Source organism: Colletotrichum truncatum, assembly GCF_014235925.2.
Source record: "Colletotrichum truncatum strain CMES1059 chromosome Unknown Contig_0006, whole genome shotgun sequence".
Classification (NCBI taxonomy): Eukaryota; Fungi; Ascomycota; class Sordariomycetes; order Glomerellales; family Glomerellaceae; genus Colletotrichum; species Colletotrichum truncatum.
The window spans coordinates 2,463,386-2,490,137 of record NW_027222403.1 but is presented as its reverse complement, the minus strand read 5'-3'; the positions used below and the strand labels follow the sequence as shown (position 1 = coordinate 2,490,137).

At 52.4% G+C, this 26,752-nt stretch overlaps 7 protein-coding genes across 7 annotated transcripts; 2 read left to right on the top strand and 5 right to left on the bottom strand.

Annotated features, from left to right (window-relative positions):
• Positions 1 to 4,212: 4,212 nt before the first annotated feature.
• Positions 4,213 to 5,893, top strand: CTRU02_209963 (serine threonine-protein phosphatase pp-z; the record flags this gene model as incomplete). Its single annotated transcript, XM_036720778.1, has 3 exons — positions 4,213 to 5,610; positions 5,660 to 5,812; positions 5,864 to 5,893. The coding sequence occupies 3 exons, from the start codon at positions 4,213 to 4,215 to the stop codon at positions 5,891 to 5,893; spliced, it is 1,581 nt and encodes a 526-aa protein (XP_036587618.1).
• A 1,232-nt stretch (positions 5,894 to 7,125) lies between these two features.
• On the top strand, positions 7,126 to 9,551 carry CTRU02_209962 (tRNA-dihydrouridine synthase 3; the record flags this gene model as incomplete). Its single annotated transcript, XM_036720777.1, has 3 exons — positions 7,126 to 7,466; positions 7,518 to 9,413; positions 9,470 to 9,551. 3 exons carry the CDS (start codon positions 7,126 to 7,128, stop codon positions 9,549 to 9,551), a joined length of 2,319 nt encoding a protein of 772 aa, XP_036587617.1.
• Positions 9,552 to 10,497: 946 nt separating this feature from the next.
• Positions 10,498 to 11,408, bottom strand: CTRU02_209961 (bap31 domain-containing protein; the record flags this gene model as incomplete). Its single annotated transcript, XM_070205370.1, has 4 exons — positions 10,498 to 10,873; positions 10,968 to 11,117; positions 11,199 to 11,284; positions 11,388 to 11,408. 4 exons carry the CDS (start codon positions 11,406 to 11,408, stop codon positions 10,498 to 10,500), a joined length of 633 nt encoding a protein of 210 aa, XP_070061018.1.
• Positions 11,409 to 12,487: 1,079 nt separating this feature from the next.
• On the bottom strand, positions 12,488 to 13,852 carry CTRU02_209960 (peroxisomal membrane protein; the record flags this gene model as incomplete). The annotated part of the gene is made up of 3 exons (XM_070205369.1): positions 12,488 to 13,194; positions 13,249 to 13,755; positions 13,798 to 13,852. The coding sequence occupies 3 exons, from the start codon at positions 13,850 to 13,852 to the stop codon at positions 12,488 to 12,490; spliced, it is 1,269 nt and encodes a 422-aa protein (XP_070061017.1).
• A 908-nt stretch (positions 13,853 to 14,760) lies between these two features.
• Positions 14,761 to 15,907, bottom strand: CTRU02_209959 (hscarg protein; the record flags this gene model as incomplete). Its single annotated transcript, XM_036720775.1, has 4 exons — positions 14,761 to 15,344; positions 15,411 to 15,462; positions 15,514 to 15,651; positions 15,731 to 15,907. 4 exons carry the CDS (start codon positions 15,905 to 15,907, stop codon positions 14,761 to 14,763), a joined length of 951 nt encoding a protein of 316 aa, XP_036587615.1.
• Positions 15,908 to 17,706: 1,799 nt separating this feature from the next.
• On the bottom strand, positions 17,707 to 19,185 carry CTRU02_209958 (uncharacterized protein; the record flags this gene model as incomplete). The annotated part of the gene is made up of 3 exons (XM_036720774.1): positions 17,707 to 18,328; positions 18,381 to 18,883; positions 18,946 to 19,185. 3 exons carry the CDS (start codon positions 19,183 to 19,185, stop codon positions 17,707 to 17,709), a joined length of 1,365 nt encoding a protein of 454 aa, XP_036587614.1.
• A 3,613-nt stretch (positions 19,186 to 22,798) lies between these two features.
• CTRU02_209957 (DNA excision repair protein rad2) lies at positions 22,799 to 26,524 on the bottom strand (the record flags this gene model as incomplete). The annotated part of the gene is made up of 1 exon (XM_036720773.1): positions 22,799 to 26,524. One exon carries the CDS (start codon positions 26,522 to 26,524, stop codon positions 22,799 to 22,801), a length of 3,726 nt encoding a protein of 1,241 aa, XP_036587613.1.
• Positions 26,525 to 26,752: the final 228 nt, after the last annotated feature.

The following is a 26,752-nucleotide window of genomic DNA, read 5'->3' as shown; positions in this document are numbered from 1 at the left end:
TTCGACAATGAAGTTGCGAGCATGCCGAACAATTCGACAAATTTTTCTGTTCTCGGCACCTATCTCTGTTTTGTTTATTCTCTATTTTGAGTTTTCGAATGACATGCACGGACTTTGGCTGCAACGCTGTTCATCGAAAGACGGCAGCAAAGTGCCACGGAGATGTTTCCTGGGGGCCAAGATCATCAAACATTTTACTCGCTCTTGTCCCACTCATCTCACGCCGCGACTGCAAGAGCCTAGACTGATAAGTCAACTCGAGTCGAGATCCGTTTCAGCGGCCACAGCGAAATGAGATTCACAAGAGACCCTCAATGACATATGAACAGGGGGGGCCTGTAATAGGCGTCCCCGGACAGAGTGCAACCCTCTGCCATCCTCCGTTGCCTGCCAAAGAAGCACTGGTCCGAATCCGCGCCGGCGGTGACCAGATCAACACCATTGAAGCGGCGAAGTCGGCCATAGGCGCGGTAAACGGCAATTGCATTACAAACCATCTGCCCACCTGCATGTCGCCGATGTTCTCGCACGCCGACTTATGGCGTGGCTTCGGAATACCGTCACCTGGGCATGAGGGGCCGAGCCCGAAAGGCGGCGTGTGTCGGCCTTAGCCCTGAGTGGGGTTATCCTTCAAAGTTGACCAGCTCACATGTCCTTGTCGATTTGTTCCGTCTTGACCGCATTGTGTGCTGGCCGCAATTCCCATACACCATTGTTGCTCCCCAACCTGGAGGTAGCTGCAGCTGCAGTTCACCAAGACAGATAGTACGTGCATTACTGGCCATTCCTGTTTGCTAGATCTGAGCAACAGTAGAAGCAACACCCCCCACTTTTTTGAGGCCCTCGACTACTGTCGCACGGCAACTAGTTACAGCACGTGTTCACCAGGACGCGGGGACAACGCATATAAGAAAATACGAGCGCTGGAATGTAAGAGCAGCCAGCGTCAGGGTTTGATAGTCCAATTTGGGAGACCAAGCAAAGATTCTTTATTTATGTCCGTGTGGTTGAAAGCAGGCAGTGTTGCGGGGTTGTCACTATAGGGTTTGCTGTCTACCATGACCTTTGAATCATGGGGACAATGGTCGACTACGAGACGTCGGGTGAGATGCGACGCGTCGACGCGGATCTTGGAGGCCTTACTCTAAATTGTACGGATGGAGAGCCATCTCACGTCGTCCGACTCACCTTCGTTTGCGACCGCGGCCGTCCGTGGCAGTGCGGGGCGGTCAGTGCACCTCGCAACACCATTCCGGAGCCGGATGGAGCTTGGGACATGGAGATGGATGTTGGGGAAAGGAGAATGGAGGGAAACGCATACGTGGATTCAACGACGGAATTAAGTGGTCATAAGGCGGCGCTATCAACAAGATTTCAAGGTTCCCAGACGCCCAGGCACAAGCGCATGTGGTGGGTTTGATCTGGCGGAGCTTTCGAAGTGTGCCAATGAACTAAACTGATTATCAGCTAACAGAACCGAACATTTGGCATTAATGAGGATTACGACGTGGTGTAACGGAGCCTTGGGAAGTCCATGTCGTCAGCAGCCCTTCCTCACCTGCATCTGCACTGATGAATCAACAGAAGATTTCGCGTGCCTCGACTTCTACATCTTCCCCTCTTCCTGCTCTTCCTCCCCTCGTCTCGTCTTTCTCCTCCCCTCCCCTCCCCTCCCCTCCCCGCCCGCTGCCACACGCACACCCAATGTGGCACATATCACAACTGGGGAGCCCTAGCAACCTCGTGGTCTCTCCTCAATGCCACCAATTGTCCACGAGTCGAACAGTAACAACTTGCATGAGCTCGCAAGTGCAGAGCCGGCGGCTTTCTGAGCATTCAAATGTCGCGCTAAAAGACGGTGGACAGAAGCTACTTGACGCCTAGTGTCGTCACTGGAAAGTCGTGAATCCATATTGGACCCAATAGAAGCGGGACAGTGGAGGATGAGGGGATGGGGTGGCAAGGAACATAAGTACCTCTGCAGCAATGGGATGCAGACAGGTACTTGCTCGTCTCCGCGGACAGCAAATCGGCTCATTGCAAGCGGTGCGGCGGCCTAGGCCCAGACCCCCTAACCTGGCCTGTCTCTGGCGGAGTCTCTGAGCCTCTGGGTGTCTCTCCCACCCAGTTGGAGTCCAAATTAGCACCCGGCAGGGCCCCATTTGAGTGTGTCAGAATGTCGTGGTCCTTCCCAAACAGCAAGGACTGCATCAATCATGACTGCTTTGCATCTTGGGGGACATCAAATGATCCAATCCGCTTGCATAGCACTGCGCTGCCCCAAGCTGAGTTGCAGTTGCACTGCATCGCATTTGCTCTCTATTCTACCACCGGGTTTTATTAACTTCCCATTGGATGCCGGGGACATTAGCTCAAGGTTGTCCCTAGGCATGGGCCAGGTGAGCACGAGGAATGAACGTGACAGGAGCCACTTTGGCCAACGACTACAGCAGCCTCAGGACGACACCTCATGCTACTGCTACTGCTGCGCACACAAAGATGATTGATGATTATATTTCCGCCTCTTGTGCCATATTCTTCTGCTGCCACTTCGTGGACCATGGACAAGAAGTAGGCAACACCTCTCTTTCATATTAAGTGAAAATTTGAACATCTACTACTTAAGAGCCTGATCTGCAAACTGCTACGTTGATCCGGTGTTCCGTTTACGCACATCCTTTTGTCTCCGTCACAACCTTGTCTACTCTGGCGTCCAACATCGACACAGGGGTCAAGCGCCAAAGCATCACCCAAGCACTTCCGCCGCCTTTGCCTACTTATCCGACCAATTCGGCTTGCTGGCCATTGCCAACCCAACAAACTCGACACAACCGACAACAGGTCAACAAGCTAGCCAAAGCCCATCTACTTTGTCCTCTTTCCCTCAAAAGTTTATCAAGGGAAAGAAGAACAAAATCAACAGCTCCTATATTGGCACTCAAACCCCAACGAGCAAGGCGCTTTATAACTGCTGCCCAAATAAAGGAGCAAAACCCAAGACAGGGTCGCTCGTCAATCGTCAGAACCTAAGACGACCAGGGCAGAAGATTGCGCAGACGAGACAAACCCAATTCCCAAGCACACGAGCCTGGTCAGTCCAGGGCAGTGGACCAGTACGGGTTTCAGGCGGCGTCGACAGGGAAAACAGCGACAAGAAGTAGCGAGACAGCACGGCTCTCCTTGAGACCATTCTGCCCCCCTCAAAGTGATCCAACTCCATCTTAGGATCCTTGGCAGCCAGCCGCCAACCACGACCTTGGGACACCGACCACTGTCTGCACTGGGCTGGATTGGATTGAATTGGGACTGCGCTTCCTCTTTGCAGAATCTGATCGACTAACTTTCTCACCACCTCCTCCCGCCACACACACTCAACTCTCTCCCACACCAACAATTTGCGCCTCGACCAACATTACTTCCCCTATTTCGCATTGCCTTTCTATAGCAACATAGTCACCCTCCGCCCCCATCTGATTGCACGCTCCCTAGGTCGCCTGTTTGCTTCGTCCATAAGGCCTCCCCCCGCATTCCATTAACCGACGGCCTCCCACCTTGCCCGCAGAGGTATAGGCTTAGTTATTTATCGAGGTACGAATTTGTCCCTAAGATCCGCTGGCTTATCCCCATGCCTGTCGCCTAAGCGCCCAGCGCTGCATTCATCCCTCCTCATCCAACGGCAACTCGGCTCTCTTCGCCTTATCTCCAGTCCAAGCGACCCGAACGAGGCTGACTTGAATTCCTTGCAACGCAGTCCTTGACTGGAGTCTTTCAACAGCTTCATTCCATCCGCGCGTCCGACTTGTACTCGTTTTCTCTCACTTGTCCGAACACCCGCACACCGCGAGCCACAACGACGTCACTCGCCCGTTTTCTCGCTTACAGGCGACACTGACTCCTCCCCAGCGATCGATCAAAGGCCATCGCCTTTAACGCGCCCAAAACGGACAATTCAAGTGGACGTCGCTCTCCCTCCCGCATCCGCTTCCTGTCCATCCTCGATCGTTTATTCCATCCCCCCTAAGACTGACATTGCAACGGATCATAACTTTTTTTTCCCTCCCTAATCCCGAGCACCTGCCAAACTCCGGGTGCAGCGGCGAGACGAGCAGGCTAGTCACACATCAGACGGAGACAAGTCAACCTTACGCGCAGTACCCAACAGACAACACCCACGACTGCCGCCCCCTATCCTTCCGCAATTAGAGCTGCATCATGGGAAACCAGCCATCCAAGGAGGGTGGCCACGCATCTGGCAAAGGCCCTGGCAGTGAGCGCACTGCCGAAGATCTCAAGTCATACCCTTCCTTTGGCAGATCTGATACCAAGGATTCCTCGAGGTCCTTCAAGGCCCTACGATCCAAGATTCCCGGGTCGAGCAAGACTGGCAGCCCGAGGAACTCTGTCGTTGCCTCTACCGCCGAAGAGAAGACCGACGCTGCTTCGGTAAAGTCGGGCAAGAGCGCTAAGTCCGGCCCCCGAGGCCGCAACGACTCCGCCACGTCCCCTACGTCGCCATCAGGCGAGCTCGAATCCCCCCTCGATGACTCGCAGCCGCCACCCTCCCCGACACAGTCTAGCACTATCAAGGGTGGCCACCACGATGTGAGCGCCGCACAAGCTTCCGGCGAGGTCGATCATGTGTCCGACCAACCGCCATCTGCTGGAGGCAGCCTCAACACCCATATGCAGCAGCCAGGCAAGTCTATCTTGGCGAAGGGCGGTGACGGTGCCGCCACGCCGGTCGCCAAAACCTCGTCGACCAACTCCAGCGACAAGCACGAGGGTGGGGTTGCCATGAGCGAAATCAAGGACATCGACCTCGACGACTTTATCAAACGGCTCCTCGATGCGGGCTACGCGGGCAAGGTCACGAAGAGTGTCTGTCTGAAGAATGCTGAGATTGTCGCCATTTGCCAACGAGCTCGCGAAGTCTTGCTCTCTCAGCCTGCTCTCTTGGAGCTTGATGCTCCCGTGAAGATTGTTGGCGACGTCCATGGACAATACACCGACCTGATTCGCATGTTCGAAATGTGCGGCTTCCCTCCCTCGTCCAACTATCTCTTCTTGGGTGACTATGTCGATCGCGGCAAGCAATCCCTCGAGACGATTCTTCTGCTACTCTGCTATAAGCTGAAGTTTCCCGAGAACTTCTTCTTGCTGAGAGGCAACCACGAGTGCGCCAACGTCACAAGAGTTTACGGATTTTACGATGAGTGCAAACGGCGATGCAACGTCAAGATCTGGAAGACCTTCATTGACTGCTTTAACACGCTGCCGATTGCTGCTATTGTTGCTGGCAAGATTTTCTGCGTGCATGGTGGCTTGTCCCCGGCGCTGAGTCATATGGACGACATCCGGAACATCGCCAGACCCACCGACGTCCCCGACTATGGGCTTCTCAACGATCTTTTGTGGTCTGATCCTGCTGATATGGAGCAAGATTGGGAAGCAAACGAACGAGGTGTCAGCTACTGCTTTGGCAAACGGGTCATCCTCGACTTCTTGGCGACACATGACTTTGATTTGATTTGCCGAGCTCACATGGTGGTTGAGGATGGTTACGAGTTCTTCAATGATAGGGTCCTTGTTACGGTCTTTAGTGCTCCCAACGTAAGTGTTAAAACCTAGGTGCAAAGATGTTTGCTAACGTCCATGACAGTACTGTGGCGAATTTGATAATTGGGGCGCTGTCATGTCGGTTTCGAATGAGTTGCTCTGCAGCTTCGAGCTGCTTAAGCCGCTGGATTCGAGCGCGTTGAAGAGTCACATCAAGAAGGGCAGGAACAAGAGACAGAGCATGCTCAACAGTCCGGTAAGTAAAATCAGGATGATGCGTCAAAATAGGAAACTAATCCGTTGGCAGCCTGCGCATGTCGAGCCACGAAGCGTTTGATGAGGTGGTTGTGTAGGGGAGAAGATGGGCAGCAAACTGTATCCATTCACTGTTGGATCATCATGAATTATAAGTAGTCGGGCAACCGGGCAGGACAGTCGAACCAGAACTTACGCGGTAGCCGATGCGGCTCCGGCGACATCTCGAACATCCTCGGCAGGTGGAACTCCCCGAAGGAAGCAGACGCCAACCCGAGTCCGAAGAGACGAACGATGCCTGTAAAGGTGTAAAAGCCGAGCCGAGGGATGGCCAGGTTGGGATACCTGGCAGGGTCAACCTCTAAGCAGGCGCTGTTCGTCAGTCCGAGCCTTCATGTGGCTCGGATAAGATTGGGAGGCAGCTGGAGACAGGAACGGATTTCTTCGATAACGCAAACATAAAATGGGGTGGCCAAGTGTGTTCCGGGTCCGATTGAGGGCGGTCTTTAACACAGGCCTGTCTTGGGCAATCACGACACAAGCTAGCGATACTGTGAGCCAGGTTATTTAAGGATTTTGTCGATGAATGAACGCATCGACTAGCTGGGGCTGGTAGGAACATCATCATTAAGGAGTAGTTAGGAATATCAGGGCTTGATTTTCATGTCTTTTCCACACTGGGCATCCTCCGTGACGTTTTGTAGTTCAAACTCTTTGACATGCACCTCAGCAGGGAACAGGTAAGAGCTTCTAGGCTATCAATTATCAGGCGCTGTGGAGCTGAAGGGGCTGAAAGGCGAGGCAATTGCCAGCTAACTGAAAGTAACGCCTTCCTACTACCGCGCCTAATCCCCAAGTAGTTTCCCGCTGCGGCATTGACCCCTCCGAGTGACAGCCCCACCTTCCGTCCTCAGCCAGCCTGTGACATCAGCAGCTTCTTTTTTTTCTGTCGCGGCAACCAGACCAGACGAGTTGCTGTAATACGGACTATTCATTGCAAAATTTGCAATTGCCGTTTCCTTTTTACCAGATACTTGCTCTTTCCACGGTAGTTGGAAAGCGTGGTTTCTCAAGTCTCATTGGGGCTACTTTTTTGTCCTCTATCACACTGGTTATCCCACGTCCAAGGGTGAATTTTTTTTTTCACCAGTCAACTCTCTAACCCAAGACCCGCCCATACCTTCCTTTCCTGACCTCGCCTTCAAATACCACTGGTCATTCCTCCCGCCCCGACTTTCATCCATTAGCAAAGAATTATTCCACCGCTATCTTGCCGCGTCCGTTGTTTTACAACGAAACGTCAAGTTAAGGAAGATGGATAATCACGCACCTCCCCAGGCCGATGAGCCTGACCAGCGCGCATCGAAGCGTCTTAAGATGAACGGTTCTGAGTCGCAGGCTGATACCGCTCAGGATGCAGTCATTTCCGCAGCGAAGGAGGAGCGCGTTGCTGTCGATGAAGCCACGAAGCGTGTGGAGCCTGCTTCCGTGAAGGAGGGCGGCGAAACATCGGGTGCTGTTCAGCCCGCCACTTCTGGACAAGACGATGTTTCGATGGTTGATGCACCCACGGGCGCCCAGGACGGAGCCGCGACTGCGGAGCCGAAGAAGGATGACAGAGACAGATCACGCGGCACTGCCCCCATCAAGGCCGAGTGAGTCTCCAATGCCTTGCCTCAGAGCCACATTCGCTAACTAGAACGCAGGTTTCTTGTCCAGAAGGAGAACCAGCCGAAGGAGCAGGATGAAGTCGTTGATGACGACGCAGCTGAGGGCCGTGATCAGGGTAATGAGCAGAGGGACGGCAAAGCAGACGCTCGTGACAAGAAGAAGAAGCGTGAGAAGGGCCAGAACAAGGAGCGCAGCTTTGGCCACTTTGATGATGCCCTTCGCCTCTGCAACAGCCGCGCCTATAGCCCCGAATTCTCCCCGCGAGAATGCAAGTTTGGAGACAGATGCAACCTCGTCCATGACTTGCGCAAGTATCTCAAGGAGGGCCGTCGTGAGGATCTTACTACTATGGACGGCAAGTGCCCCGTCTTTGAGCAGTGGGGCATTTGCCCCTCCGGCTGGAAGTGCCGCTTCGTCAAAAGCCACATGAAGGAGGTTGAGCATGAGGATGGCCGCAAGGAACTCATCCTTATTGAAGAACCCAAGAGTTCGAAGACGAGCGGTGTAGCGCCTGTCGAAGTCGGACGTGAGGATCTCCGACCGGGTGTCTATAACAACACTGAGAACCAGCTCAAGATTGATCTCAGCCGTAAGCGCATTGACTTCACCGAGACTGATAAGTACATCACCTGGATGAACAAAGAGACGAGACTGGGCGACGAGTTCCATCAACGCCGCAAGGATCAGATTCTTAGTAACCAAGATGACCTGCGCGCGCAGTATGTTGAGCCGCCTTTGAAGCCGTCCGAGAAGCGCAAGCTCTACTTCGGCAAGGAGACGCCTGCTCTGGCTCCTCTGACCACTCAGGGCAACCTGCCTTTCCGTCGCCTTTGCGTTGACCTCGGCGCTCAGCTGACGTACTCAGAGATGGCCTTGGGTATGCCTCTTGTCCAGGGGGTCAAGAACGATTGGGCTTTGATGAAGGCGCATGAGAGCGAGATCACACCGCCCAAAGTCAACCCTGAAAGCGCTAGCATCGTCAAGGGTTACGACAACTCCCGTGATCTTAAGTTTGGTGCGCAGATATCCGGTAACCAAGCGTGGCACTGCGTCAAGTCTGCCGACCTGCTGAACCGCTTCGTTCCTCACCTGCGTCTTATTGACCTCAACTGCGGTTGCCCCATCGACATGGTTTTCAAGGCCGGCGGTGGCTCTGCCCTTCTCGAGGCCCACGGAAAGCTCGAGCGCATGGTTCGTGGTATGAACACCGTCTCTGGGGAGATCCCCATCACGGTCAAGCTCCGTACCGGTGTCAGACAGAACCGCCCCACCGCCACCACCATCCTCGGCAAACTCGCTTTCGGTTCCCGCGAGAACCGTGACCGTCTTGGTGCCCCTGGCTGTGCTGCCATCACTCTTCACGGCCGCAGTCGAGAGCAACGATACACGAAGAAGGCCGACTGGGGCTACATTGCCGAATGTGCCGCCATGATCAAGGAGTACAACGAGCAAAAGGATAGAATCACCGACACGGCTCAAGAGCCCGACGAGTCTACTCTGCCCAACTCCAAGGACGGACGTATGTTCTTCCTCGGCAACGGCGACTGCTACTCCCATGTTGAGTACTTTGAGCACATTGAGAAGGCCAAGGTCGATACCATCATGATCGGTCGCGGCGCTCTTGTCAAGCCATGGTTGTTTGAGGAGATTGAAAAGGGACAGTACCTTGATAAGTCGGCTACGGAGCGTCTTGCTTACGTCGAGAAGTTTTGTAAGTTCGGCATGGAGGCCTGGGGAACCGACGAGCTGGGCATCGGCTTCACACGCCGTTTCCTCCTCGAATGGCTCTCCTTCGCCCACCGCTACGTGCCGCTAGGTCTTCTCGAGCACCTCCCGCCCGACCTCAATGACCGCCCTCCCGCGTACCGCGGACGCAACGATTTGGAGACACTTCTCGCCAGTAAGAACTACCGTGACTGGATCAAGATCAGGTATGTCTCTGTTACCCATATGATTTTTGTTACATACCCCCCTGACTGTATGACAGCGAGATGTTCCTGGGACCGGCCCACCCCAACTTCACCTTTCAGCCTAAGCACAAGTCCCACGCCTATGAGGCCGAGGGCTAGAGTAACATAGAGACAAGACAAACAAGCAATGTGGTTGAGGAGTTAAAAGGTAGAAAAACTTGCCATATCCAGTCCTTTTACGCAGGCTTTGCATGCACAGTTGGTCAGATTCTCCAGACGGAACTGCCAGACATAGTAGCTATCATTGAAAAAACGAGAAGTTGCTGAAGCCGCGAAAAGCATGAGATGAAATGGGATAGATAGAATCCAAAAGTCATTTTGCAATCACTCACGAGTGACCACCAGTTGATTATCATTATTATTATCATTGGTATCTTCGGCTTGCCTGAATCTGGCCATACAAGGCCATTTTTGTCCAGATTTCTTTCTACATGATAAAAGTTCTGGGCAGAGGAAACGCGTGCTTTGTGTCCATGTTTCCTGCCGAACAACCTGCCCCTTTGCTCGTGTGTAAACTTATTGTTACCGAAGACGCACAATCTTAAAACGTACGGCCCTTGCAGCGTCTTTTCGGTGTGTCAGACTGGTTGGGCATATCAGATACCCGCGGCGGGGGATGATTGATTACGGACCAGGGATGTTGTTCCAGTCTTGTAGTCCTGGTACGACGAAACAATTCGAGGCCGCGAAATGAGATAGCTCTGCACATCAAAAATGTGATTTTTTTTCTTTTTGTGTGAACATAATAACCTGACTGTATGGGCGACAGGAGGAGGAACTAAGTCGCGTGGGGGCAACAATAGCTTCACACTAGAAGAAACCATATCAAAACGGGGCCAATTTACTTTGTAAGTCAGAGCTTAATTATAGCTGCAACGCATCGCCGTGCTGGATCCCTCCCCCATGCCTCTATGCCTATGACTTATCCCAGCCCGAACTTCATTTGTGGCCAACAGCATACTGTTTTTGTCACATCCACTCCGCGTACCAATTTTGTTCCATGTTCCAAGGTTCCTCTCAAGAGATTGTATGGCCTGTTGGCTCTTTACTGGGCCTTCTTGTCACCCTTGGGTTGCGTCTGGGCGTACTGGTCAGAAAGCTCGTCGTAGCTCTTGTGCAGGCCAGCGCTCTGCTTCTTGAGCGTCTCGATATCGCGGTCTCTCTTTTCAATCTCCCTCTTAAGACGACCAATCTCGCCAGAGTCACCAGCGACAGCGAGCTTCTCGCTCTGCTTAGCGCTGCCCTGAGTGCCCTCGTAGCCGCGAACCTTGTCCTCAAGGCGCATGACTTCGAGGATCATGACGTAAGTGCGGTTGAGGATCAGAGACAGGAAAAGGGTGAAGCCGCAGAGGTACATGTTGCGTTGGGAGTAGAACTTGCGGGCTTGCACCTCGAGGCGTTCGTGGCCCATGACGGCGGCTCTGTAGAACGCCCAAGTCAGTATTTGTGAAAGTCGGTATGAGGGCCCGCTCTATAGGAAGAGTTGATCAAGGGAGAATTGGTTCAAGTACGTACCCGCTGTTCTGCTTCTCGGTAGCGAGGGCCAGCTCAACCTGAACACGGTATACGCGGTTGACACTGTCAATAAAGAGGATCAGGATGAAGACGAAGGTGATCTTCATCCAGTACTGAACTTTGGCGACAATAGGGCTCTCGGAGATGAAGCTGCAGGAAACCAACGGTTAGCTTATCGGGCTGTTTCTGGTCGGAGAGGGAGAGAGGTTGACTGCAGGGCAGCAAACATACGTAAACAGCTTCCGCTTAATGGCGAAAGGAAGGGGCACGATCAGGAGCATGAACAGCCCCATCTCTGCCATGAGCAGCATGAAGACCTGTTTAGGTTAGCAATTATCCGGTATATCGACGAAGCTACTTCCAGTCCCGCCCTTACTCGGACGGAGCGGGATCATTGTGGTGCGTGGGAGGGTAGCATACGAGAGTGTAGTAGAGCGTCATCTTGAACGGTGCGGGGAAAGCTAGAGCTTTGAAAGTTGGTTGTGACCTCCCTGTTGTTGAAAGGGAAAATAGTTGTCGAAAAGAACACTCGGAAGCCCAAACTGACTTGTCCGACAGTGTTTTGTTGTAATTTTTGTCAAAGGTGACGTGGGTATTTTTGGGTTTGGAATACTGTGATTTGTTACAGGAAGATGGTAGGCGAGCTGTGGGAGGAGCTGGCCTTTTGTACAGTGTGCGTGAAGGGTGACGATGGTGGGACTATTCCATAAGGTAGAGGTGGCAGGTTACCCGCAAGCCACCGGCAGGTAAGTTACCTACGTAAAATTACGGAGTAGGCAAGCTGAATGGGACGAGAGGCCTGGCGGGTCTGGTGCTGCCACAGTATGTGAGGAACCGGGGGAACTGCAAAAAAGACGTAAGTCAACAACGTCATCGGTGGCTCGTGCACCCACTTGGACGGGAGCTGAAGGTGCAGCCTGGGTGCTCTTGGATACACCGCGTTGAATGCGGCAGTTATGACAGCTGCCACCAGACGGTTCTTGGGTTTATGGGCGTCCGCTGTCCACAGAAGTCACGCAAAGAGCCAAATATGTGTTAACTTTCCCGTCATCCAATCTGACGTCAATGTCAAGGGACTAGGAGGATTGATAGCAAGCTGGACATACAAATCAAGTTTGAGGCTAAGCCACATTCTATTGAGCCGCATTAGAATCAGTCACCGCAATCGCCTGTCTCACCCAAGCCTTCTATGTTTACTTGCGGTCATCGTTGTGCAAACATGTGTATGCATTCTTATCTTCGCGTATACAGACACTGCCTTATGTGGCTCCACTTTGGGTATTCTTAGCTGATTGAGACCAAAGTAGTAAGCGGCGACACCAACCGCTCCCAATGCCGCGAAACCCACCTCCTAAACCTGAACGCCCAGCTTTTTGAGTCCGTAAGGACACGCGACAGACCAAATAAACTAAAATGCCAAAGTTGTACAGTCTTACAAAGAAAATTCAAGGCCCCGTCCATAATCATACGCCCTCTTTACACCGCATAGTACTCTTTCAAGTTTGTGAGCTGCCGCCGTTTTAGTTGTAGAACACACTCTTCTGGAAGCTCTCGGGAGCCACATCGCCAATCTTGGTCTTGACTTCCGGGGCATCCCCGGCCGGCACGCTGGGTGCAGCCTTAATGGCAGCCAGAGGCTGACCGGGACGCTTGATGACCTCGAGATAGGTCGAGGGCAGGTAACCCATGCGACCATCGCGAGCACGGCACCTCCACCACTCACTAGGATTACCCATAGGGTCACTCTTTGAGAGGACGGCGACGAGGTCACCTTTGCGTACTTCCATATCCACGTCCTTGACGGCATTGCCAGCCTGTGGCGTGAAGTCGTACAGCACGCGACAGTAGTCGAGCTTAGAAGGATCAAGAGCCTGCTGCTCGCCAGCCAAGGCCATGCGGCGGCGTTCCTCCTCCTCGGCAGATGCAGCAACAGAGTTGATCATTTTGCGCATCAGGTACGGGAGACCGAACGCAGCCAGCAGGAAGAAGAAGAGGGGTTTACGGGAAGCCTTGGGGGGGCCAAGAGGAGCACCATCGGGGCCGACAGGCTGGCGACCTTCAAAGCGGGCAAAAGCTGCTGGTGTAAGCGCCGTCGCGTCGGCTGGGGGTGGTCGGCCAGTGATCTTGGCGATGAGGGTACGAATCCAACGCATCAGGGTGAAAATGCCGAGGATTGAACCGAGAGTATCTCTAAGGTTGCCGAACTGCTCCGCTACCGAGACCATAGCTATTGCATTTTGTCAGTGACATATGTCAATTACGCTAATGAGATGTAACGTACCGAAAAAGCTCGAATGCGTAGCCATATATGTGCTCTCCAACATCTGAGCAAAGCCACCAAAGGCTCCAACGATACCTTCCAGCATCTGGAACGTCGTCTGAGTGCTATTGTTGAATCGGTTCGTCAAGCTATTCGGGTCGTTGGGGTTTCCAGGCATGCCCATGCCCATCCCGCCGCCGTACATGCCACCATACATGCCGCCGCCACCATACCCACCATAACCCCCGTACATGCCGCCGCCGTAGCCGCCGTAGGAACCGAGTCTCGAGTAAGGGCTTCCGTAGGGTGAGGAGTAGGCACTGCCGTAGCTATTGTAAGGGCTAGCGGTCGCCCCGATGCCGGCTCGACTGTAGGCCGAGGCGTTTTGGTTCACAGCCGAGGCGAGGGAAGCAGGTCGTTCGGGCACGTCTGGGACACCTGAGCTGGCCGAGAGGGATGTAGTCGGGGTCGGGGTTGCAATCGAAGCGGCGGTCGGGGCTATTGCCAGGATAGATGTTAGTAATCTCAATGTGGCGGTTGGGTTGGTGACATTTGTGCATGTGAACTCACCTGACGAAGTTGTAGTAGCGCCAGCGCGCTCCCAAGGCTTTGGTGGTGATGCCATAATTGCTTTTCTCTTGGGAAGAAGTTTTCCTGGGAAGCCGTGATGTCGCTCGGCGTTATCTCGCAATCCACGGGCCGATGTGGTGGCGACTTCGCCGTATGCTTTTTTGTTTTTCTTTCAGGATTCCGGGGTTGCGATAGAGGTTGGCCTCGAACAGCCAGTTCCTCGAACGGAATGGCAATCAGCCTCAATCAGTTGTGATGTCGGATGACGGTACAACGACGTTGGTGATGTGTGGGAGGAAGAGAGGGGAAAGAAAAGTCGGGGTAGAGGAGAGAAAGAGTCGCTGGGATGACCGACGCGGATTGGGGTGCTAGTGGTGCACTTGAGTAATGGGGTCGGTCGGCGGACGGTGTCGGGGAAGCAGTGCAGTCACAATGCAGGCGGCGGGCAAGTGACCCCGGAACGCATGCGCTTGGCGTTTCCTGCGAAAAAGCTGGAGTCGAAGTGCGTGCTAAAAGATGGGGTCGGGGGTCCCATTTGCCTCGGTATTTCGGCGGGCAGCCTGACGTCTGTGTTTTTCGCCGCTGCTGCGCCCCCCTTGTCAGTTTGGCCTCGGTATCTTTGAGTAGCCATCGTCTTTTAAGGTTATACGTTTTCTTTCAATTCATCGGTAGCGCTTCCGAGCGCCAGCTTACCTTTCATTTGTCTATCTTCCGATATCACCCTCCCCGAGTCCCATGATTGGCGGGCAACTTCTCATGGAAGAATATGGTCATGGACGTGATGGCGATGGCGCAATCAACAATGCTAAACACTTTTACAGATGAAGAGAGAGGATCAAGATCCCACATAACTAATATTACCGAGATAGAGATAGACTATATGCTAATACGAGTAATCAAATCATAGGTTTTATTTTATTGTTTCCTTCATTTCTGGCATATGCCTTGCAAGCCCGCCGACGCTCACTGCAGCCCAGCAAAAGCCTTTGCAGCCTTCACGTGATCCTCCCACGTCGTCAGCTTATCCTCGACGATCGCGTGCGACTCATCCAGCTTCTCGCCGCCATAGTAGCCAAACTCATCCAGGAGTCTGAAATTTTGCAGCATCTCCTCCGCAGCGAAGTCCGGCAATCCCTGGCTCTTAAGGATATCACGGAACTGATCATGTGTGAGCTGGTTGTACTTCGCATTCTTGCCAGCCTCCGGGTACACCTTCTTGAAAGTCTCAAGGGCCTCGCCGGCCGTGATGTACTCTGTTGCACCCAGTATGCGCTTTCCAAGCACTTTTTCGCGGTTCAGAACGATGCCCTTGATGAACTTGCCCGTGTCGGCCGTGTCAAAGATCGGGATTTGCGCCGATTCGGGGATGGGTAGGTTGAGGGCCCACGCGTTGTCTGGGGGCGTAGGTCGGAGCAGTCCGCCTGGCACATTGGATGCATAGAAACCGGGAAGAAAAAAGGTTGAGGGGAGGGAGAGGGTACGCGCATACTCCTCAACGGCAGCCTTGCTGTCAAAGTGGTAAACATCGGGGAGTACTCCATTGGTGACTGACAATAACATGTTAGCAGGGGTTTTGTTCCGCTAAGACTTGATAGATAGGGTGGTATACTTACGCTTGTTGATATCGAGAAGCGAGCTGAAGATGAAGTGCTCGACGCCAGCCTCCTGCACTTAATTTAGCTTCCGTATGCCTCATGGACAGGAGTGTATACGTACCTGAGCAGCATCGACAATGTTCTTGCCCTGCTGGGTTTCGAGGTCCTTGTTCAGCGATTCCCAGTAGTTGGTCACCGCAAAGACAGCTGCGGAGCCTTTGACGGCAGTAACCAGCGAGGCCTTGTCATTGAGATCAGCCTGGACAGATAAATGTTAGTATCCTTGCTTCGCCGACTCTCAAATGCAACGTGTTGGATGCAATTGTAAGGTAACTTACACTGACGACTTCCACACCCTTGGCTGCCAACGCCTTGGCAGAATCCTTGGTCGTATCACGAGTGACGCCGCGGACAGTCCACTCATCCTTGAGCTTGGGGTCGTTCACGAATGTATCAACGATGCTGCCACCTTGGGCACCAGTGGCACCGAACACAGTAATGATCTTCTTGGCCATTATTGCTGATTTCTGTATCTCTTCTGGGATATGATAGTTCGTGGATTTAGCCACAGGGTATGTAGGCTTAACAAGCTGTGCTACGTTGTTAACGTGGGGAACCTCCGGTGCATACAAGAGTGCTTCGGCTGACCAAAGTGTTGTTGTGTTGAGCTTCTGGCAGTTAAAGGCTTTGCAGAGGTTAAGTCGAAAGTGAATCGGATGTGAGAGATACTCTTCAAATTCATCAACGAGAGGCAGCATCGTCCGCTCTTAATATACACATACAGATCTAATACCCTCCCCCCCTCGAAACATCATGGTCGCATATCGGAATAGCACGCACCTCGACATAACCTACCAAAAGTGGTAAGACCAGGTGCCCTCTACCTTGCAAGTTGTGTCGCTCCGCTATCTCCAGTGGGCCCCGTGCCAATCGTAAACCCCATGTCATAAACTTACCGCGCGCATGGTGATGGCGAATATAGGGGCGTATTGATCTAAGCAATCCCCTAATGCATCGGATTTGTTCTCAATGTGCTTCTCTGCAGCTTGTTTTTGGCATGAGATACTTTGCCAGGTATAGTTTTGCTTACGTATTCGCTGTGCATGTCCGTTCCCCGTTACTTAGCGCTTACATTCCCCGCTGTCTAGAGGCTTACCAATCGATAGCAGTTTCAAAACCACGAGCTTCGTCCAGTCTCCAACCATGTGCACGCGAACGCGCGAGGCCCGAGTACTACACCTTCGATTTCCATTTCAAGGTAAAAACATAATGCCAAAGAAGGCACCAGAGTCATGAATAGCACTCCAATATCGAATGGCATTTGTCAGACACGGAGTATTGGACAGCTCGGATTTCCGTTTCCCCTCACAAGAGCGAGCAGCGAATCCATTCAATGACGGACTTGAACGATTCAGATAACTTACTATCTGTTCGGTCCACCACGCTTTCTTGCCTTTGTCTCAACTCCAATCTTCAAGAGAACCAACATGCAGTCCGCGTACCCCCATCCAATCACACATCTGCCATTTACGCAAATTGCTGAACTCCGCCTTGCTTTTCATGCTGCTGTATTTTCAACAACCTTAGCTTGCAGCCGGAAATATCCTCTCCAATCAATGGCCTTTCTATAGCAAATTCACACAGCTGCTGCCTCGCAGGATTGAGATGTGCTGCGGGTCAAACGCAGCATGTCAGCAATGATTATTTTCCGGCCAGTAAGAGTCTTCCGCTTCCAACAGTTGTTTCATAGAAGCCACAAGGGGTTGGGCTCCTTTGACGGCTGCTCTGGTATTACATTCATACAAATATTCCTCCCAAGAGTCTACGCCAAGGCAAGCTATAGCAGGACCTTTTGCCAATATCACGACGGTAGCAGGTAGCACGGCAGGTGGAGTTCAAGTACGTTTTTATCAATTGTGAATCTTCCCTAGCCTCTAGCAGAGAAGCGAGAACAAAGTGTTCTCTAACCATTTCCCAAAGTCATCTCTCAAGTCAAAAATAGGCGCACTTTCCGGAGCCGGGTATCATCTTGGACGCCGTCTAAGAGTCGTATCGTTTTGTAGTCCCCGCCTGCCTCTTCATGCGAGGTATGTTTGTGTATGTGACCCTCGTGTAAAGTATCGAAAAGAAGTGAAAAAGACGTTGTCAAGTCATCAGATTCCGTGATCCAATACAAGCAAAGCTTGCTCGGCTCAACAATTCAGAAGAGAAAAAAAAAACGCCAAATAAGGGTGTTGTAAAACACAATCATTCCCATCCCATATGTGCACTTCCGGGCCTCCCAAAATCTCAATCAAATGTTGGCGTAACCAACTTAGCTGGAAAGCGCGAACAGGCTGACCTTACCGCCCTTGGCGGACGTAGAGTCTGAGGAGAGCCAGCCCTCAACCTGCTCACGGGTGAGACCGGTAGAGAAATCGACACTGCTGTCAAGAATCTTGACAGAGACCTGACCAGATTCGCCGTCCAAGACAGTAGCTACTTTGATAAAATCGCTCGTGGGGCGGTCAAAGTAGTCAGAGGAGCCACCAGGGACATTGGAGTGGAAGGTGGACTTGCATTTGGTGTCACCGGGAGCGAGGACCTCGAGGACATCGATCTCACCGCAGTTGGGCCAGCAAGAGCAAGCGCCGTACTGAACAGTGCGAGGAATGCGAGCATTGAGGAACCAGAGCGCTGGCATGTCGGCATTAAAGCCCTTAGTGCCATCCATGGGCATGTTCAGCTCGAAGAGCCAGACGGAGTCCTCGCCTTTGAAGCCGTGGTAAGCAACAGAGCCGGGGCGGTAGTATCCACAGCTGCCGTCAGTGCATTGCTTGTCGCTGTAAATGGCGAACTCCTTGTTGGAAGGGAGATAGACAGGGTCCAAGACCTGTGGCGAGGAAGCGCCACCACTCGCATCGGAGTTGAGGTAGGACAAGGAGTTGCCGAAGACGCTGGCTCAGTCAGGACCTGCACAACTATCATTGAGGCCATCATGTAACTTACTTGTCAAACTTTCCAGAGCCCTGGCCACCGTAGTTGCCAAGGAAGACAATACCGTCAGCGATAGCCTTGTCGGCATTGTAGTAGGCAACACGGGTGTAGTCGCTACCGGAGCTTCCAGTTGATGGAGCCTTGGCCTTGCTGGAGCTGGCGGGTTTGGGAACAGCGGCGGCCACAAAGGGGGCCTCGGGAGTGGGAGTAGGGCTAGGAGTGACAATGGGGGCAGCAACGGGGGTCTCGGCTGGAGGAGCGGCCTCGGGGGTAGGGCCATGCCAAGTGTTGATCCAAGACTGGACAATACCATCAATTGTGGCTGTGACCCAAACATCGCCACCTCGCTTCTCCTCCTTATGCTGGTGGGCTTCGGCATGCTTCTTGTGCAAGTGGTGGTGACCATGGCGGCGGGCATGAGTATGAGAAATAGAAGAAGAGCGCTTGGCCTTGGGTGAAAGGTTGTACACGGCAACCTGCTTGAGGTTCATGGGGCCACGGAAGAGGGGGGTAAGCTGTGCTCAAGTAAGTAACCATACATTGGCAAGCCTTTGATGTGTTGGTAGATATAACTCACCTCTTCGTTGAAGGGGGCCAGAGGACCAGAGAAGGCGACATCCTCGAAGCTGCAAGATCCGTCTTCACCCATGTTGGAGACAGCCTTGTAACTCCCAGGGTGGCCAACGTTGGAGTAGAGGATCTGGTTCACGAGGCCGCACCACCAGTTTCCACCCTCCTCTTTGGCAGTGCCAGAGCACTGCTGAAGAGCCTGGCCAACAGTGGCCGATGCCAGCAATATGACAGTAGATGACTTCATGGTGTTCTAGTGCCGTGCGCAAAACGATTCTTCGGGATGATTGTTTGCTAGCGAGATTTGCTGTGAAAATCTGCGTGAGGTCTTTGAGTATTTGACCAGCGTCAAAGAGAGTCGCAAGTCTAAAAAAAGCCCCTTCTGGAATTTCAAGTCGTTTTGTGATGGTCCAGACTTTTCTTTTGACTCAACCAGGAGACGTATGACTGGACGATATTGGAATGTGAAGTACTCAGTGAACCCTGTTCAACGGTGTGGCGTGGTTGTGATTCAAAGTTTGTGAACCAAGTGTGAGGCGCGTGGAAAAAGGAATGACTGGAGACTGGCAAGTCACCGGAAAGGAATGGCGATGCTATTTGGTGTCCGGCAGGTCGGAGCAGTGCATCAAGACTTGATTGTATGAAGAGGGAAAAAGAGAGATGGGTGGAAGAGGATTGGGGCAGGTGCGGGAAGACTAACTTATTAAGTTGGTGGAGGGCATGAGGAAAGAAGCGTATCTTGGAGTTTGATGGAGAACCGGCAAGGTAGGAAGGTACAGACCAAGGCAGGAAGGAAACAACTTGCGCAGGTGGAGGACAGGAGCCAACAGGGGCAAGAGCACCTTCCAAGTGAATTAACCCAGCTCTACTCTCACACCTTCCTCCTCTTAGGTGAACCGACTGGAGGGGTTACTTTTTGGGAGGAAGGGCAGGGACAGAGAGGGAAAAGAACCGTTGAATAATTGGACGAACTAGGAAACAGAGCAGAGCTGGCCAATCTGCTTGTTAGATTCAGTTGAAACAACGGCTTGGCCGCCCATGGGGCTATACCCTGCAGACCTCGGCAGGGGTACAGGTGTAATCTTACATAGTGCCTATTCCAGCTGAGGTACTTCTTCACCATTACTCTTTAGCACACCTATCTATGTACCTTTGCTGTAGGTACGGAGAGAGATGCAATCTACGGAGTAGTTGTATGCATATGAGCCCACCTCCTTTGCCAAGGGCCAAGTCCAGTCCGCCTCGGTCCCATTACGAGGTCCGAAGAGGACGGCCAACCACCAACTGGCACAAGAGCTGGACACTCTCGGCGTTCTGGGCTCTAATCTGATTTTAAACAGGCATCTAGGTCAACGGAGTGATTATTGCCGTGCCTCTGCAATGGCGTCTAGTGTTATGGCAGCAATAAGACGAATCCTCTCGACCCAAATAATAGAGCCAGCGCAGCCGCCATAGATCGACAGATCAACATCAGAAATGGTCCACGACTGTTGGTTCGTTGGCACTTGCGCGCCTCGGAACATGTTCACTGAGTAAGCAATGAAGTGCGTACTATATTTATCGACTTGTCATCGGCAAATCTCTTCTCAACACAGAAAGTCCAATGTGTTTTGCACAAATACTGAAGCTGAAGACTGCTGAGGGACGATAGTTTAACTGGCGCCTTGGCTTGCCATCCTCTTCAGGTCGTCCAAGAAATGGGGGCTAGCACCACCATCAGACGCCCCTGACAGTGCTCTCAGGCCCTTTCAACTCATCGCCCAGGGGCATCGAACCGCCTATTTCGGGGGTTTGGGGGTGGCAGTGTGACAGCCTTCCCGACGATGACAGCCCCAAGGAACGTAATGCTTCAACACTTAACAGAATCAAGCTGGTCGTGGTAAGATATAGTGTAAGTGACGGCGAATCTAGGTGCGCCCTCATCTCGACTTGGTGGGCCGCTTCTTTTACCATGGTTTGTCCCAATCCCAATGACATGCCGAATCCTCATCCCATGTCAAAGTTCTGGCCGCAGATATACCAATCACCTCGCTCGAGTGCTACTCAGCCCACATCGCGGCCCATCTCATCCGATGTTTAATCGCGCAACGCCATGACCTACAGGCCTTATCCCAACTCACAGTGCCGTCCAGCCCATGCTGACGCCCGCGGAAGTGACGGGTTGGACTTTGCCCCTTCACATATTTGGTTTTACGCTACCCCCGTTCACGTGTGGTCGAACAGGACGACGATCACTCCGCTTCTGCTCATTAACCCACAATGTTACCCAGCCCTGTTGATCCGTTCTAGATCCGCTTTGCGCTTTGCGCTGGATGATGTCGTCGCCGGCAGAGTCTTGAAAGGCCAAGGAAAAGGAAAAAAAAAAAAAAATGACAAGGGCAACATAAAGAAACTCCGGAGGTATCAGAATAAAAAATTATTCAGAGGAACGAAAAACCGCTCACTTGCCCCCCGTTTGGATCCTGCGCGGCAACGTATCATGAAGAGTGGGATAGGTCCTGTCAATGTCCACGTCGGCGTCGTCAATATGCCGGCCCAGTAATGGAAGTCAGCACGATATGATGTGGCAAAACGGCAGAGTGCATAACTGAACTCAATCACGACTTTGCTATTCCCCTCTCATTTTCTTAGAAAAGCACAATCTTACATGACAACTATGACCGAATAAGTTCTTGTGAAATAAGCTCGTCGGCAGGCTGCCCGTTTTACATACGGCGAAGGCGACCCAAACAACAGGTCCATGACATAGGGTTCACCAGCAAATGAACAAACTACCCGCACCAACCTTTCGTGGTTGTTCCTGCATTAGCGGAACCGCTTACCCGTGAGCTTCTGGTTGGTCATCTTCCAACTTCATCTGCAGTCATACCCTCTATTCCCACCGTGGCGGCTCCTTTTTCGACAAGATCTATCTGTCCGGCCGGCGGCAAGTTTCGGCGTACCACGTTGATGGTCAGCTTCGATGCTAGCATGTTGACCTTCGGGACGTCACCGAGGAAAAGTTACCTGGAGCCACATCACTTCCACTATATATCAGACCCACGAAGAGGAGGTCGACGAGTCGTACACTAGAGGTGTTCACTAGGGGGCCAGTGGTTTCGACTGATATCTCTCCACACCTTGTGGTGTGTAACAACATCAATCACAACAATCCGCCAACTTGACCTTTTGACCCAGAATGTTTTTTCGCCTCCCAACTTATGCCCCGCCACGTGGAAAACGCCAAATTCTACCTTTCCTTATCCTCCCATTGGAGGATCATCCTACCTAGCTTCTTCACTTTTTGTGGCCGTTGGGGCTGCGAGACACGTGCTGGTCGGGAATGTTCAACGTTGCCCTAGAATGCAACTCTCTTTCCTTCTCGCCTCCTCTAGATGGAAAGAAAAAAAGCCTCGATTGACATGTAGTGCAGCCTTGGCGCTCCACATTCATTGTACATCGTCCTGCAGGAAGAGCTGATACCAAGGGATTTGGGAGAAGAAGAAAAAAAGAAAAAAAGAGGGAGAGGAGGTTCTCGACTAGATTTACTTGTATACGGATACCATTCTTTCCGTAGGAAGTCTCGGGCAAGTGCCGCCTAAACCGTGACTCACGAGCTTTCGAACTTTTTGAGGGCTTTTTCTCCCTCCCCTTCTATCGCCACGAGAGTGGCTACGAGTTACTTCCGAACGGGGGTTCAATCTTACAGGGATAATGAGTCGGAGAAGGGCCACTGAGACATACCGCCATTCTGCCCTGCAGTGTCCGCCGTGTAAGAGCGGTCTTTTTCGACAGCTTTGTACGGAGTACAGAGTACACGTGAGACGAACCCAGAACAGTCACAAATGCAACAAGTGATGCATGATATTCGATTTACATATCTATTCGGAAGCTTTAGCCTTCTTACCCCTACGGGCGCGAGTGCCCTGGGCACTCTGTCCCGAGTGCACAGTTTCGTCGTCCACAAAATCATCCTCCTCGTTGGGCGTAGTCCTCGCCCTAGCCTTCCGCTTCCCTGTGGTGTTCGATGGTGCAGCAGAGATCTCCCCTGCCACCACAGCCTCTCCGCTGGCATTGGCCCTCAATTTGCTAACAGCGCTGGCCATTCTTTTGCTCGTCGTAGTCTTCTGCCTCGGAGCAAACGCATCTCTGGCACCTACGCCAACAGACCCCTCAAAATACCTTGTGATATTGGCCTGCGTACCCTCAATGTCGCGTTTATTCATATCCCGAATGACAGGAACAAGTACCTCGTCGGTACGCTCCTTGCTCCACCCAATAGTCGCCATTAGGAACTGCCTCAGGCCTTCGAGGTCTGGTACGCCCCATTGGAACGGCTCAGGGCTGCTATCTACCTCGGGATGGAGGTATGCATCTGTGACGGCCGGGCTAGGGAATCCTGTTGGCAGGAAGAGCTTAGTGGCCTGAGACTTGCGGAACTTTCGTCGGAAAGGAGAAACAGCATCGGCCTCCTTTGGACGGTTATTCATCTGCACATCCTGCCACCAATCCTTGAACTTGCTGAGGCCATCCTTGCCGGGGAATTCGGAGAGGATCTCCACGGCCGTAACAGGTCCAACGCCAGGTAATCCCTCGGTGTAATCGGATCCGAGCAGCTGAGCGATGGCAATAAGCTGTTCCCGCGACAAGGAAAGCTCCTTTTCTAGGTCGGAACCAAGGTAGCACTCAACGAACTTGTTGCTGTTGAACATGTTCTTGTATACACGGGTACCTCCGAAGAGAAACGTGTCCGAGTCATCGGTGACGATGCCATCGACAAGGCCGAGGCGCACGAGCTCTGCGCACTGCGCTTCGGCTTCCATTGGGGCCGTGATATAGGGGATGCCAAAAAGACGAAGGAGGGCCTGACATTCAGTTACCATGACCTGCGTAACCTCGTCTGCGTCTCGTCGGTCCTTCTTCTGTTGCGTGCGGAGTGCTTTGAGCTCCCTCTCATACGCCTCCCTATTCTCATGTTCAGACTTATTATTCAGCTCACTTGCAAAACGAGCGTGTTCATCTGCTTCTTGCGCCAGGCTAGCGAAGAGTTCTTCATCCTCCGGGTCGCTGAACTCATCTTCGCTATCGCCAAACACCTCGGCTTCAACGTCCTGCACAGAGTCGCCTGCCGTATTAGGATCGTCTAACGTTGGTCCATCCATCAGGTCCTCAAAAGTGATTTCACTTTGTTCCGTGAACTTTGGTTGTTCCGTGTTCACCGGGATGTCCTCCATTTCTGGCTCTGGGGAGTCTGGCAATTCTGTTACGGTAACTTGCATATCCTCGTCGGCATCCTCGACCTGGACATCTTCAAAATCTGGCTCTGGCGACTGCGGTGAGTTTCGAAGGGCCGCATCGTCCTTATCGGCAGGAACATTTGCCCCTTCCTTTTCTTTGGATGAGCCAGCTTGGACTTCGTCTGCAAGATCTGTCGCTAAGGTATTATTTGCCAAAAGCTTGTCCTGCTGAGCAATGATCTGCTTCGCAGGGGGAGGCGCATCGAGAACCTCCACGTCGCTGTCTTCGCTATCGGATGATTGAATCTCAATAAGCTGGTTCTGTCGTTGTCGTTGGAATTTGCGCTCCTCTTCTAGCGCAGCCTCCCTATCCTCAGTGTTGATTTCACTCTCGACCTGTCGCTGTTTCATGATAGATTCACGAATGTCCGTATCATCCACCATCCAAGGCGGCAGTGGCTTTGGGCCTTCTTCTTGGGGTTCTCTCTGGAATCCACCCTCGTTTTCATCTTCGGCGGGTTCCTCTGCATCATCTGCAATAAACCCACCGCCAAAATCGAGATCTTCCTTGTCTTGAACCGGCTTTTTCAAATTTAATGGAACTTGTTTCGATGTAGCCGACTTGTCTTGATTTTTCGCCGGCTGTGCCTTCTTTGAGAAGAGAGAAGATCCCCAATCGAGCTTCGGAAACGGTAACGGACCGTCAAACGGATTCTTAATGTTAGGCACTGCCGGCTTCGGCTGAGCTCTTTTGGCTTTACGAGACGCTTTAAGGGCCGCCTGCAGGTCCATTTCGTCGTCACTACTGCTAGCGTTACTTGCCCGTCGTCTGGGAACAGCTGCGGTTGACCTGTTGTTGACAATATGAGCCACCATTCGACCGCTCGTTGCTGTAATAGGCTTGGGCGCCTCGACTGCCTTCTGTTTCCATACCGGCACAGGTATTTCCACATCATCGAATTGCTCTTCTTCCTCTTGTTCTTCTGTTGTCTTGCCATACTGGTTTTGTAGCGATATTGCAATGGCATGATTAATGTCGTCTTCTTCTTCCGGGTGGAGCCTCCCTTCTTGTTGCTCCCCAGCCACTCCCTCGTGTTGTTCGGGCAAATCGCCGTCGACGAAGAGGGTCTCCTCGTCCTCATTCACGTCATTTATCTCGTTTTCTCTTCGACCACTGTAGACTTGCTGTCTTCTGAGAGCAGCATCTCTTGATGCCTGCGTAGCTGCAGCTGGCAAACGGTTTAGGCCCTCCACTGGGACGTCTTCAAAGTCGTCTTCTTCGTCGGATACCTCAGCCTTTGTCTTATCCTGGAATTGGAAATCCAAGGCATCAACATCAATGGGCTTATGAGCTTCTCCCAGATCCTTCTCTTTGCTCACTACACCTAATGCCCAGCCGCCCTCTGCTCCCTCGTTCTTGACCAGGATGTACTCTCTGTCTCTTTCACCAGCAATTCGTCCACCTCCTGTCAACGTGAGATCAAGGCCCGTCATGCCGGCTTCCTTCATGAGGCGCTGAGTTAGATTATTCCTTTCTTGGACTCTTTCGATTTGAAATCTTGAAAACGCCATGCGGTCGGGGAACATGTCATCTAGCTGTTCCTTGCTCAGTCCCATCCTCAGACGACTTCGTAATCTTGCCGCATTTAAAATATTGTACCTATCCGGTGGAGGTAGACTCTTGAAAAACTCGCCATCGAAGTCAATCTTGCTGAAATCGTAGAGATTGATGTCCTCGCCGTTATGGAACTGTCGAGCATATTCTTCTAATTCTTCAATGCTCATAATTCTGGGATCGTCGGCCTTGGCCATTGACGCAATATCGCCGTCGAGCTCAGGCAAGTGGTATGCATCTTGCTTGAAAAACTTCCTTCCCCGTTGGCGCTCCTGCTGTGACATGCCCACCTCATCGACATACACTATCTTATCCACATCGGGTATCTCTTCTTGGGGGGCCTCTCGTTCCCGGTGGATGCCCCTCTGTGCATCACGCCGTCTCTTCTCCTCTTCCTCCTCGGCAATCCTTTGCATCTGTACAGCCAGTAGTTTGCCAGCAGTGCGGACGGCATCCTCCCTTCTGCCTTCACGCCGGCGTTTCCGGCCCTGAATCGTCTGGCGCTTCAGCACAGGGGCGCCGCCATCGAAAACGAAGACTGGTTTTATACCAAACCAAAGGAGTTTACATATCCGGCGGAAGAAACCCACGACATGAGAGTTACGCAGTGCATTGCCTTCCTTGTCACGCACAGCTTTCAAGAACTGGTATATCCAGATAGAGGCATCGACAGCGAGGCGCTTGCGATTTAGGGTCGCGAGGTTTGTGGGCCGCGCACATGGCTGTGCAACTGTCCAGAGACCATTGACACCCATGACTCCAACGGGGGAGATCGTACACGGCGGCGAACGGTAATAGTTTGGTCGATTTGAGATTCACAGAGGGTTCGGTTCAGCAGAGGTGCCAGGTACAGCGAGAAGCGTTCTTCTCATCTGTCTGATAGAATTCGCATGGTCGTAGGTAGGTACGAAGTCCTGGTCTATCTGATGAGTGTGAATCGTATGCGTGGTGGCGTAAAATACAGGCAAATAGATGACTCTGTG